The sequence below is a fragment of the Brassica rapa genome, chromosome A10 (genome assembly GCF_000309985.2).
Source record: "Brassica rapa cultivar Chiifu-401-42 chromosome A10, CAAS_Brap_v3.01, whole genome shotgun sequence".
Taxonomy (NCBI): domain Eukaryota; kingdom Viridiplantae; phylum Streptophyta; class Magnoliopsida; order Brassicales; family Brassicaceae; genus Brassica; species Brassica rapa.
This window is the reverse complement of record NC_024804.2, coordinates 5,896,415-5,910,390: the sequence shown is the minus strand read 5'-3', so window position 1 is coordinate 5,910,390 and position 13,976 is coordinate 5,896,415. Positions and strand designations below refer to the sequence as shown.

Genomic DNA, 13,976 nt, shown 5'->3' with positions numbered 1-13,976 from the left:
AAGTCAAGGTAAAGGGAAGAAAATAGAGTCGGCTTCGCAAATAAAATCTTTTAAACCACAGTAACAACAACACTCGAGATGAATTATATTCTTATTTGTCGAACGTTTAAAAACCGGTGTTTATGTTAAAAAGATCTAGTAGTTATTTTAATACTGAGTTTTGCCCCATTCCTCTGCTACGTGGGAAACACAAATAAAAATTAGTGACACATACAACAAATTAAATCATGCATGTCAACCACATTCACAAGGCATTTCAAATATGAAGTCAATTACAAAATATCAACAACAAAAAAAAAAACAATCGATCACTGGGGTTCGAGCTTTGAAGCTGGGAAATTCCCACTTTACTGGAACGAGTCCTTGCCATAAGGATCACCAGATCCTTTGATTGCATCCTCGTACGTTGCCGAAGTCGATGCTGAATCCCCGTTCGGGTTTAACCCAGCGAGCTGCATTATGTTCTCAATCTCTTTCACAACATCACCCATGGATGGTCTATTCACTCCTTCCTCCTCCACGCATCTCAGAGCCAAATCTACGTACTTCTCAAACCCTTTAAGGTTGCTGCTGCTTGTGATGATCGTCGTGTCCAACAGTTCTTGCAGGTCATACAAACTCCTCGACTTATTCATTTTCATCTTCACCTCTCTCACCACGTATTTACCTTTCTCTATTGGACTTTTACCGGTTAATAGCTCAAGCATCACCACACCAAACCCATACACATCACTCTTCTCGGTCAACTGATTTGTCATGTAGTACTCAGGATCCAAGTAGCCCTAATTCCAGATATATTGCGAGGTTAAATGTATATGATAAAAGAGAGAAAAGATGATGATGATTCTCTACTCACCATGGTTCCTTTCACTTGTGTTGTCACATGAGTTTTCTCAGGGTCTCCCACAAGTTTGGAGAGGCCAAAATCGGCAACCTTTGCAGTTAGATTTTCATCAAGTAATATATTATTTGATTTGATGTCTCTGTGTATAATTGGAGGATCAGCAAGCTCATGAAGATAAGCCAGGCCCTTCCCTGAACCAAGTGCTATTCTGAGCCTTCTTATCCAATCAAGTCTTATCCCACTCTTCCCTGTATTTTTTTTTAAAAAAAAATATTCAGCACCCAAAAAAACTATTTTAATTCCTTGAAGAAAGAGTATATTACCTGAGAGACTGTCTCTAAGAGAGCCATTTGGAATGTACTCGTATACAAGCATTTGTTCACTTCGATCAAAGCAAAAGCCCAAGAGTCTGACAACATTTTTATGATGGACCCTTGAAAGTAGTTCGATCTCAGTTTTGAATTCCAACCCTCCTTGCAAGGATCCTTGTTGAGCTCTTTTGATTGCAATGAGTTGCCCCGAGGGAAGAATCCCTCTGTAAACCTGTTTCACCATCAGACAGATTCGGGATCAGATATTTCAAATAAAGACCATTGATCAAGGCCACTGAAAAAGACACAAACCTTGCCATAACCTCCACCCCCAACATCATTTGCCTCTGAAAAGTTGTCTGTACATTTCTTCAACTCTTCAAAAGTAAAAGATTTTGCTCCCATTAGCTGCGGAGCATCAATACTGCTCTTGCTCGTACTCCACTTGGCTGAAACATACGAAAGAGAAGCTGTCAGCAGTTTCAGTCTTAAGGGATAAATCTTTTGTACTAAACCTTTTTTCCTCTTACCAAAAGGATTATTTTGGTCAGTTGCTCTGTCTGCTCTCTTCCTCTGGCGGAGAGCGTAAACTCCAGCTAGAGTTAACAACAACAGAAGAACCACACCACCAACTGCTGCTCCGATTATGACGCCCATGTTTGATGACTTAGAACCTCCTCCATCTGTGGAAAAGAAAGAAAAAAAGGACAGAGCAAATGAGTCATATTGATCCAATATAGAATGGGTTTGGCTGTCTGTATTGATCATACCAGAGAACTGAGTGTAGGGATCGGCTATGAAAATGTAAGGGCCAAATATAGGGGGAGGCTTATAAGTCTGGTTGCTAAAGGCAAAATTAACAAGTAACATTCCCGTCTCATTAAAACTCTCTCTGCCCAATGGAAAGACTAAAAGATCGATTAGAAGCTGATGATCTGTTGTGTTCTCTCTTATGTTTCTGACGGCCACGGAGTCCACTGGATAACTGAACTTATTGAAGAAACCAGTTATATCCTTCTGAAGAATTTCGAAGTTGGTGGAGTTGAATAACCCTGAGAAGGAAGGAGCCCTGAAATTGAATGTTCCTGTGAATGGATGCGCACAGCGGCACGAAGGACTCGCTTCCCTGCCATGATCACACGGAGAACAGGTTGTTGGAATGGTAGAATAAGAGGTATTGTGTGGGATTGCTGAGCAGTAACTTGGACTGTTTCCCCCCTCCTGGCACACTGGATTATCTGCCAATCTGTAGATTAGTATAAAACATAAGTAAATGACTGATGAAACAAAAAAAAAACAAAAAAAAAAAGTTTTTTTGATTTTTGACCAGGATACGTACATTACTTGGATGCGTGTGTTAGAGGATGGTTGTGTATAAACATCTATGTCATTGTATTGTAAATCAACAAACTCCAACTGGTTGCTATAGCTGGTACCAAAGTCCAACGCTGAATTTATTCGATTCCTCTTTAGGATACTGAAGTTAAAAAAAAAAAAAAAAAAAAAAAAAAAAAAAAAGTAAAATAAGAACAGATGTGGCAGCACTATGTTGATTTTGATATGGGTGCTGTTCGTTTGTTCATCTAGATGATCCATCTGGGTGAAAATGCAAATCAATGTTCGTTTTGTGCATTAAAATTTTACATCCATATGGATCACCCAACTGCATTTGTGAAAGCTCACCTCAAATTCTCACCAAAATAAGAGTGAGTCTTCACCAAAAAAACAATTTTTTTGTCAAAAACATAAAAACACATTACCTTGCCAAAACCGGAAAACACAATTTTCTGTCAAAACCGAAAAACACAATTTTCCGCTAAAATCGTAAAAAGGAACTTTTCCGCCAAAACTGCAAAAACACATTTTCCGTCAAAACCGTTAAACCCCACTTTATGTCCAAAACAGTAAAACGAGCTTTTCGACAAAATCATAAAAATGAATTTTTCCGCTAAAACCAAAAAATGCGATTTTTCGCAAAACCGTAAAAACACAGTTTTCCGCCAAAGCCATCATGGATCTCTTCATTACGGTTTTTTGCGAGAAATTACATTTGTTCGGTTTTGGCGGAAAAGTTCCATTTTACGATTTTGTGGTAAAGATCGTTTTACGGTTTTGGCAGAAACGTGGGGTTTTAAAGTTTTAACGAAGAAATGTGTTTTTGCGGTTTTGGCGGAAAAGTTCATTTTTACGATTCAAGCGGAAAATTGTGTTTTTCAGTTTTGACGGGAAATTGTGTTTTTCTGGTTTTGACAAGACACTGTGTTTTTATATTTTTGACAAAAAAATTGTTTTTTTTTGGTGAAGACTCACACAAATGCTCCGTGAAGACTCATCCTCATTTGGGTGAGAATTTGAGGGTGAGTTTTCGCAAATGCAGTTGGGTGATCCATCTGAATGTAATATTTTAATGCGCAAAACAAATATTGATTTGCATCTTCACCCAGATGGATCACCTAGATGAGCAAACGAACATCACCAATATATTGTTTGACTCACACTGTCTGCAACTGAGGAGGGCTGAAAAATGAGTTTGGTATTGAACCATTAAGGTTGATCCCTTCCATCCTTCTGCAGAGGAGAACCATTTGTTCTTAGAAAGTAAACACATGGATATCAAGAAGAAAGAGAAGAGAAAAATGCTCATACAATGTTGCCAAGGAGCGTAATGAAGAGATCCATGATGGTATAGGTGAGAATTCCAAAGTGTTATTGCTTACATCTCTGTTATATATCAATCACATTATGTCAGTTAGATTGTTTAATAATGAAGGTCTGAGAAGAGTAGTAATGGTAAATTGAGCAGTAAAAGAGTGAGATAAATATAATAATAATAAAACTTACAATGTGAAGAGACTGGTCAAGCTGGTTAAATTTGGAAGACTACCTGTAAATTCGTTGTTGGCCAAGTACCTACAGTGCATTTAACTAGAAACTATTTTACCTCTTTCTATATATATTTACAAACACAGAACACAACTTTAGTTGCTCCCACTTACAGTTCTTGAAGATTTGTGAGGTTATTAAGACTTGTAGGAATATTGCCAGTAAGTTTATTCCTATCAAGGCGTCTGTAATAGAGAGTAAAAAATAAAGAAATTGGGATAAAATAAACAATTTGAAAAGAATCTACTACTTACAACACTGTCAACGTTTTAACGAGGCTAAGGGTGTCTGGGATGTCCCCCGTGAGGTTGTTCCCATCGAATAGTCTATGGATAAAACAACAAAAAATGCAGTCAACTTGTGCTGAACTCTCAGCATTCATAAGTAATATGAAGCTTACACATGTATCAAAGTCATTTTTGAGCTGAAAAGTGTTTCTGGGATAATTCCGGAAAGCTTGTTTTTTCCAAAATGACTGCAGGAGGAAGTGAGGAGTGTAAGACTAATTAGCATAATACTAAAACGAGTGATTATATTAAAAAAAATGAAGAGATTTGGGATTATATATACAAATGCTTAGTTCCAAGAAGCATATCAAGTCCAGGTGAAGAAGTCCCATTAGAAACTGGAAGCGTTCCTTCAATCTGATTGTCAGCTATATCAAACCAATATAGGTTTGATAACCGTCCAATGGAAGCTGGAATTCTTCCACTAAATTGATTTAAATTCAGGGAGCTGTAGGGAAGCAACACAGATTAATACTACAAAGGCTCTTGATATCGCAAAGTAAAAAGAGACTTTTATATGAATAGGAAGAAACATCTTACAGATATATAAGTTGTTCAAGATCTCCAATGGACTCAGGGATTTGACCACTGAAACTACAGGCCACAAGGATCCTGGAGAGTAAAAAAAGTGTTGGTTATAATAGGAAAGTAGACAAGGAGATATATTAATCAATGACCCAATGATCTATGCTTGAAAGGGCGCAAGGTAAGGCAAGGCAAGGCAAGGCTACGAAGTACTAGAAACACGCTCCAAGCCTAGACGAATGCTCAGGTAGTCTTTGGTATCTGAGGCACAAACTACACAAGAAAATATTAGGTTAGTTATCTTCATTAATCCCTAAAGTCCTAACCTATGCATGTTGCCATTATTTGTGGTTCTAAAATCATGGGTGTGACTGATAACCCTGGGTTATCAGAATTGTGGGATTATAGTTTGAAAAACATAGAAAGGGCAATCCGATAAACTCTAAAGTCATGAGTCTGAAATAAATAAATGAAATTACTATAGAAACAAAGTCTTTCTTTTAAATGTCTGAAAATCAAAGTCTAATTGTTTAAAAAAAAAAAAGTCTAATTGTTTAAAACTCTAAAATTCCATAGCATCATATATCATCATCAGCTTCCATAAACAATCCATTACCCCGTCTTCTCCAAAATCTTCTACAGTTTCATTCTCATAATGCTCAACAATCAACATTATGTGTGTTTAAGATGGCCTTCGAGATGCTCCTGATCAGTTAAAGAGTGAAGACTTTTTGCAACGAGTTTCAAGACTTGGTTGGAAACTTGAAATAGTTAATTAGGTCTTAAGTATATTCTCACGGGTAAATACGTTTTGTAAACGTAAAAAGTAACTAAACATTCAGTTGTAATCATATTACCCAAAAATCCCCATGCAAAATGATGTTTTATGGAAAATCTACCTTTTAAGAGTCGCGCGAGCGGTGTGAGGCGCTATGAAGCGTTACTGAGCGAGCACATTTGTGAAATAGCATAGCCTCCTCACTATGCTACATGATGGATGCTGAGCCTTGCATTGCCTTGCCTTGAGCCTAGGTGCTCCTTTTAGAACACAGCAAATGGTCTTGTTTGCTTACAAGTTTTTCAACTTCTTAAGTTGACCGATATTTGATGGAAGTGGTCCAGTCAATCCAGTGTTGTAAGACAAATCCCTACAAAGAGTAGGATCATAAAATGAGAAAAAATAAATCAATTTCTAATTAAGGAATAACAGAAAGAAGAAGGAAGACATACAAGATCTGCAATTCAGTCAAGCTTGCAATATCACTGGAAAGCTTTCCTTCCACGTCAAGGTTACCTAGTGATCTGCAACAAGCAACAACATAATGTTAATACTCTGCGAATGATTATTGGAAGAAGAAGAAAAATTACAAATCACAAACAAGTCGTTACATTGAAACAACGCGGTCATTGGTACATGTGATTCCAACCCAATTGGTTCCACAAGGATCAGCACCTACCCAACTTTCAGGATACTTTGTCCAATCAGCCTTCAGGGCTTGTAAAGCAGAAGCTACACAAAATTTTCAGAAACTTTCAAAGATTTTGAAATTCTTACGTCTAAAACGGTGATCAGCATCTATTTTATTATACTTACCGTCAAAACCATTTGTGAGAGCAGAAACCGATAAAAATTGGAAGCAAAGCAAGATCAGGAGCATAAAGGCTCCAATTCTTGAACTCATCTTCGAACCGACAAAGAAACTCTTTCCTTTTCCTCTTCTTTTAATTGTAACTCAAAGAAAAAGTCATGTGGTCTACACAAGTTATGAAAGACTTTTTGAATAAAAAATACAGCCTCGCTTTCAAAACATGTAGGCAATAATGTTAACATAAAGGAGAAGACTTGAACAATTTAGTGAAGAACATATAAAAACTTGGTCAATTTGAAACAGCCAATTATGGGATTTTAGAAAGTTTCAATTCAACAGGGTAATGGGAAGGAACAAATCATGAATAATACTTTAAAAAACCATGAGTTGTCGTGATGCAAAACTAGCGTGGGGCCTCTGTATATCTAACTATATATTAAATACACTCATTATCGACTCAAAGAAAATAACAAAATATGTTTTTCGTGGGCGATGGAGTCCATGCTTCAGCTATGTCAAGCTTTTGGCACAGTTTGTAAGGATCTAATATCGATAATTCAAGACTCAAGAGTATGGTCCAACTTCTCAACTGAATTGGACGAGCTGCAGAAGCTGAAGAGCAGATTCCCAAAATTTTCGATTTTTTTATTCCTCGATCTGATGATTCATTAGCAAGATAGCGGAATCTTTTCATAGGAATATGTATTACATTGGTTATTTTATTTCGGTCTGGTTCTAGAAACCACCTCAAGCTTGAGTAATAGATCAACCGTTTGATGCAAAAAGAGAAGAAGAAAATAACAAAATATGTACATAAATGTTTTTTGAAACTGTTATTTCGGTCCATCGGGACCGCAACATCTTTATAATATTATTAAAAAATTATTTTTTATGTGTCCGCTTAATTTTTACAGTAGTCAGTTACAAAGATATTTTTCATAAACTAAAGTTATTACATAGCTGTAATTGTCAATATCTTTATTTTAATTTTATTAATGTTTTATTTTATTTTAATAATAACAAAAAAAGAAAATATCAATTTTTAGATTAAAAACTATTTGAGATATTTTTTATTGAATCATGCCTAAGTTATTTTTTCCAAGGTTAGTTTTAAAATATCTACATAGTCAAATATACATAAACGACATGTCAGCAGCAAATTAAAGCATAAATAACATACAAAGACAAAATTACAATTTCCAATGTTTTAAAAATATATTTCTTCTATTTCATTTTAATTGTCGTTTTAGATTTGGGCACACACATTAAAAAGTGTTTAATTTTGCATATTTCCAAAATAAAACCATCATTACCAATACATCTAACCACATTCTAACCACCAGAAAAATAGATTCAAATATAAAGTCAATAAATTTTGTATTGAAATTATAAACCGACACTTATTTTGAAACGAAAATTTAACTCTATAACGATAATTAAATTGAAATAGAGGAGAGTACTACGGTAAAATCACAAATATCTTCAAATGTATAATTTGTTTGTCCAAAACGTTTACTTATATCACAGAAAAAGAGTTTCGCAGAATTAGAGTCGTGGTCAGCGACTATGCAGTGATATGGGTTTTTTTCTAACAACATGGAATAAAGTATGGTCGAAGAAAAATTCAGCACAAGCGTTTACCAACAACTTTTTGATATGATAATGCTAATTGCAACAATGCTGATGATTTGATGATATATTGACCAAAACTCCTAAATTAATTATAGAATAATCGAGTGGGTATGAAACACATACATTCAAATAAATAACCTTCCCGTTTACCAAAAATAAAATAAAATAAACAACATTTCCCCACGGCCCCACCCCAGCCATGAGAAGAAGATGTGTGACGATTGTGTCTAGATTAAAAGGACTAAACCCCTTTAATATCTCTTAGGGGATGTATTCAACAGAAAATTTTAGGTGATTTGTATTAAAATGACGAATTCACTGTTATTTAAACATGAATTTTAAAAGCTCATTTAAAATTCACTGTTATTTAACTTAACATTTCATAGAGTACTCTAAAATCCACTGTTATTGAAAATATTTTAAGTTGTGGAGTTTTAAAGTTTTCAGCTGATTTTAGGGTGTTTGGGTGGAGTTTCTTAGTTAAAATAATTTAAATTCAAATCCCATGATTTTAGATTATATTCTAGAATGGCTTAACAAAAATCACCTAAGTCTCTGCAACTTATTAAAAACATCTAAAACTTCATTAAAAATCAAATCACTTCAAATATTTTATTGAATACATCCTTAATGTACTTATAGTTTACCAAGGGAAACAAAGAGAGTACAAGTAGCAGGACAATTAAAAAAGTAGGTAAACGTAAAGGCTGTGATGTAATGCTTCAAATATCTCCAACATAATGTTTTTGCCGATAATCTTGACAGAATTTGTTTCTGCATGCTGAGTGACTGCTACGTCTACAAAATACCCAACGCGTTATGCACATGATATTCGTGGTGCAGCAAACCACTTACATTGAAATCATCAGCTTTATAGTCGAAGCAATCATTAGAATTTTATGCCCTCACTTTTTTTTAGAGTTAAAATCTGCACAATCAAATTTGCTTATATTAAAAAATAAAAATATAAAATTGTCAAGTTGTCCATCAGCAGAGAAAATTTTTAAGCGATTATTTTGGCGACTGAAACTCTAGGGCTTTCACTAAACTTCTTGCTCACGCAATCGAGGTTAGTGCACCGAAAGTTACTAGTGATGATAATCTGGTGAAAGAAACAACATCAACGAGAGGGAACGTAAAGCCAATGGTCCCAGTAGAAGGAAACAAGAAGGGTTGGTGGGTTAACACTATAAATAATCATCAGAGGTAGATGGTGTAGTAGTTGTTCTGGAAGAGGTTCAGATGAGCCATTGTGGAAAGATTTTTTCGTCAGTCGCTTTCTTTCGGCAACACCCCATGTAGCGAAAATCCATGTGATTGTGAACAAAGTTTGGCCTTGAGGGGATTAAAAAGTTAAAATAGATGTGTTTGAGATGGTTGAGATGAGGGTGAAGTTTCAAATCTTTGATCAAAGAATGTGAAACATGATCTTGCGCAGAGGTATGTGGAATATTGCCAACATTCCGATGGTTGTAACACAATGAGCTCCGGTCACTGTGAAGGAAGAACAATAAGAGCCAATGATAGTGCCAATGTGGTGTGGGTAGCTAAAAAGAAGTTCCAAACTCAACATGTTTATGGAAATGGCTTAGCTTTGTTGCGAGCAAGGTTGAGTTTCCAAAGAGACTGCATCCAAACACAGCGCTCTGCAAACGTTTTAAGGAAGCTAGAGTGTTCGTTGAGGTTGATTTAACAAAGGATTTATCAAAGTAGCATGTCTTTAAACTTTGAGAGAAGACAATTGTTGTTAAATTTGTGTCTGTCTCCCATCAAAATGCACATACTGTGCCAAACGAATCTAGTGGGAAAACTTCCCTTTGTTACGTAGAGAGGAGAACAAGAAGGTGGGTGAAGGAGGTCCAACACTCTGTTTTAGGAAAACATAGTACATAGAATGAAACTGAAAAACAGAGTGCAGCGACAAAGCATGAACAAATGGTAACAAAAGGGAAAAAAGCACATTGTTCAGATGTAGAAGTGGTGACTGAAACACAACATGGGGAAGAAGAAATGGAAGATAAGAAAAACAGACAAATCGAGGAAGCAAATACATCTTTGCTACTTATGGTGGATCAAGGGAAAAGTTGGAACTCAGTTTCACCAAAAAAAAAAGTGTCTATCCGACATGCTTAAAATATTTGAATTTCAATGATATGTTACCATTACGATTCTCAATTCTAGAGAATAATGAGAATGACCCAGATGTGAGGTAGGATCTGCACATAGTGAAGAACGAAAAAATGAAAATAATGAGATAGAGAAAGACGTGGATGATGAGAATTCTGGGGAAAGAGAGGAGTCTGAAGAAGGAGAGATCTTGAAGAAGGTGGGAGAGATGAAATATGGAGAATTATGAAACATGGGGAATTCAAGCATGCCATCAATCTCGCGAAAATCTAAAACTGGATAGTTCCCGAGGGTCAATAAAAAAGAACTGCACAATCAACAAACCAACGACACTTTTGGTGGTCGAGAAGATAACCTTGCAAAAGGATAGTTCCCAAAGGGTCAAACAAATATGTTCGAGTTTTCCTTGCAACCATCCCCTAATTCTGTTAGGTTCCAAAAATTGGAGTTTAGGATACTTCGGGAAGAAGAGAGTGCCGATACTCCTCCTGAATCATTGGTACGAGATACAAAAACTTGTCTCTTCGTTAGTACTTGGACGTTGATGAATCTTTGCAAATATAAACCCTAAAAAGGGCGAGTAGGACATAAGTCAACATACTTATTACAAACATGGAACACATTCCTTCTAAATGCAAAACCTGTCATTGGGAGAAATTATAAAAACCGGAGCATGAATATCCAAACCCATAATCACCAATGTCAAGCGAAGCCTGAGACTAGTTAACCTCCTCTCCTCGCGTGGAGCAGCGGGTGCAACATCTTCACAATCAGGAGAAACATGGATCGGAACCAACCTTTCCTGAATAATACCCTCGATTTTAGACAGTAAAGGCTCTGAATAAGCATTCTGACCTTGATGATCGGAGTTCAACGCAAGCTTTGCATCATAGTTAAACGCCTCGGTCTCCCTCATATACTCCAAAACACCAATGTCACCACTACACTCTCAAAAATCATTGAACAGTACACATCTCCACCAACAATCTGAATCAAATGGTTCTGATAAATCGAGGCGGCCTCCCGCATTCCCTGCTTACTTCGGAGGCATGCACCTTCTCAAACTCGGCCTTACGAGCAGAACACTCACTCTTTTCGGCCTCAACTTCATTCTTCAAACGAGCAGCCTCTTTCTTGGTCTCTTTGGCTCTCAAGCGGATCGTCTGCGCCTCCAAATTGCTCGACATGAGAGCCTCGTTCATCGCACCCAGACCCTACAAGAAAGAGAGACCAATGAGTTAGAAGGAGAATTTGAAACGACAAAAATCAATAAAAGAGTTACCCCATGCACATGTCGAAAGTTTCCACATACTTTTCTGAGCCAGAAATCTCGTTAATTGTCACTGGCTATCTAAGAGGTCGCCTAAGGTGTGCTTGAAAGTACCATCGTCCCCAAACGCTGACATTTCCCGATTTACAATCAGGGTGCAAACTGTGATAGTGTTGTCAATGCTACCCTTTTAGCTCCACTCGGTCCTAAAAAGAGATGAGCATTCTTCCGCAATGAACACACTATTCAAAAAAATATAATGTAGGAGTCTCTCCAACGCCATTCATTTGACGTGAACCCTTTGACTATCGTCATATGCTCTCTCAGTCTGAAGCAATAGGAAATATTCTTCGATGTGTTCGCTATGGTCAAAAGCCCCTCTAGGTAGCCATCGCCAAGAATCATCCTACGGTCGAAACTTAGAACCAATGTCCCAATAAGGTGTTGCTAACCGCGAGGAGTAACCTGACTAAGCGACCCACTGAAGAGGTGCAGAACTTGAACTATAATTGCTGGTATGGGAACCATAAACGGTAACGCAAGGCTGTGCCTTGTAACATGTGAAAAAACTCGGCGGAGGAGTATCAGCACTCTCTCCTTCCCGCGGTATCCGAAACTCAACGTTATTTGGAACTTGACAGAATCGACGGATGGTTGTGAGGAAAACTTGATCACATTTGCTCGACCCTTCCGAAACTATCCTTTTGGAAGGTGGTCTTCTCGGAACCCACAGTTCGGGGGGGGGGGGGGGAAGGTTCCAAATTGCACCGAGCTTTCCAATACGCTGCTGCTTCTTCTGGGTCCACACGAGATACTCTGAACTCTTCTTTTGGAACTGCCTCGTCACTCAAATCATGAACCTCCTCTTTACTAAAACCAACAGAGGGTGGCTTATCAAAATTATGGGCAGAGCGTGAGAAACTCCTTGTCACTCTCCTACTAGTCGACTGATATATGGTGTTTTTGACATCATTGTGCATATGCATTCTAACTTGTTTTTAATGTTTTATCGAGTTAGTCCAGTCCTTTTAGAGTCATTTCAGGTCTGGAGTAGCGTGAAGAAAGGATCAAGAATTGTTCCCCGCGGAACGATCATGCGTAGCAGTCTGACGGTTGATCCTACTAGGAACAGCCCGGCGATTGTTCCCGACATTTATGAAAGTTTCCATATCTTTCAAAGATTTGACCTAATCACTTATTCCCTACTCTGAAGTCGATGGTGCCTCCATATAAAAAACCATCCTTATATTTATTTTGAGCTACACTAGTTTTGCAACAGACCTAAGACCTATTATTGGATTTTGCTATTTAAGAGAGACGACTCCTCTTCTTGACTGAGAAGATCATCCTGAACCCTATTGATTTCTCTTTGGATTTATATGCAGTATCATTCAGCTATTATGTCTGGTTAATCTTGTTTTATGGCTGACTAGTCGGCTAGCTTGTCTAGGGTTCTAGGGTGTTGATCGCAAAATCTAAACTTAAGTAAGCGACCTTATTGTGTCTTTGTTAATCTATGTTCTTAATGCTATTTATAACCTGATCACTTACTGCTAGATCTTAGGTTGAATCTGCTCATTAACCGTGTAGTCGATTGCTTGAGATTGGGTGAATTGTGGGAACCGAAATTCGCACTGTCGATTTCCGTTTAAATAAGAAAACTAGGAAAACCCTAATTTCCCAGAGGACCCGGATATCTGCTAATTACCACACGTCAAACATTCAGAACACGAGAATAACAACGATAAAGTATAAGAAATCGAAAAAGAGAGCAAATAAGATCTTATTTCCGAATTTGCGTATGAGCGTTTACAACAAGGTATAAGCCTGGGCTCGAGAGCTGTCGGCGAGATTCCTAGTTCTAGCAACCCTAAGACGGCTAAACCTAATTGAGTCGCAGCTCGAAATAATAAAAAGGGAAAAATGCCTAAATTGCTCTAAGTGCTAAGTTTGCTCTGAAAAAGTTCTCTTCCTTGCTCCTCGCCTAGGACTCCTTATATACTAGCTCCAAGGTCCGTTTACGCTTTTACTCTTCTGCCCTTAAGCCGTCATAGCATAAAAATGGAGATATTCCATTTTCCCGATCTTCACAATTATCTTCAAAACTTCCGTATTTATCCGCGGAAACTTGACATTTATCCTTCCTTGTGGACCAAGCGTAAACCGTGCTGTGGTTTACGGGCTTTTGGTTAAGAAATCGTAGGATGGGCCTCGAGTCGTGTTTTAGGTCCCTTTGGGCCGTCTTCCGACTCGACACGTTTACTACGAGTTCTTTCGATAAAGAACGAACTTTCCGCGGTTTTTAATTCGCAAAGTTTTGATCGATGATTTAGAATAGCGAAAAACATGGACTGAGCTTGCTACGGTCTTCGGGAGATAGCATTTGAAGGTTTTGACGAGAATGCATGGACTAATGTCGTATCGATGTTCGGAAGAGCTCGATCGCTACGCAACGACCGAACTTTGGCTCAAGCCCGGTCGCTACGTAGCGACCGAGCTTTGGCTTGA

The 13,976-nt window shown here is 37.6% G+C and overlaps 1 protein-coding gene across 1 annotated transcript; it reads right to left on the bottom strand.

Moving 5' to 3' along the window:
- Nucleotides 1–174: 174 nt before the first annotated feature.
- LOC103843889 (probable leucine-rich repeat receptor-like protein kinase At5g49770) lies at nucleotides 175–6,942 on the bottom strand. Its single transcript, XM_009120663.3, has 19 exons — nucleotides 6,445–6,942; nucleotides 6,240–6,360; nucleotides 6,081–6,152; nucleotides 5,924–5,998; nucleotides 4,866–4,937; nucleotides 4,609–4,773; nucleotides 4,439–4,513; nucleotides 4,293–4,364; nucleotides 4,152–4,223; nucleotides 3,997–4,065; nucleotides 3,802–3,876; nucleotides 3,652–3,723; nucleotides 2,495–2,632; nucleotides 1,926–2,401; nucleotides 1,686–1,838; nucleotides 1,468–1,604; nucleotides 1,168–1,387; nucleotides 857–1,092; nucleotides 175–782 (listed from the first exon to the last, which is right to left on the bottom strand). The coding sequence occupies exons 1-19, from the start codon at nucleotides 6,530–6,532 to the stop codon at nucleotides 348–350; spliced, it is 2,823 nt and encodes a 940-aa protein (XP_009118911.2). The 5' UTR covers nucleotides 6,533–6,942; the 3' UTR covers nucleotides 175–347.
- Between the last annotated feature and the right edge of the window lie 7,034 nt (nucleotides 6,943–13,976).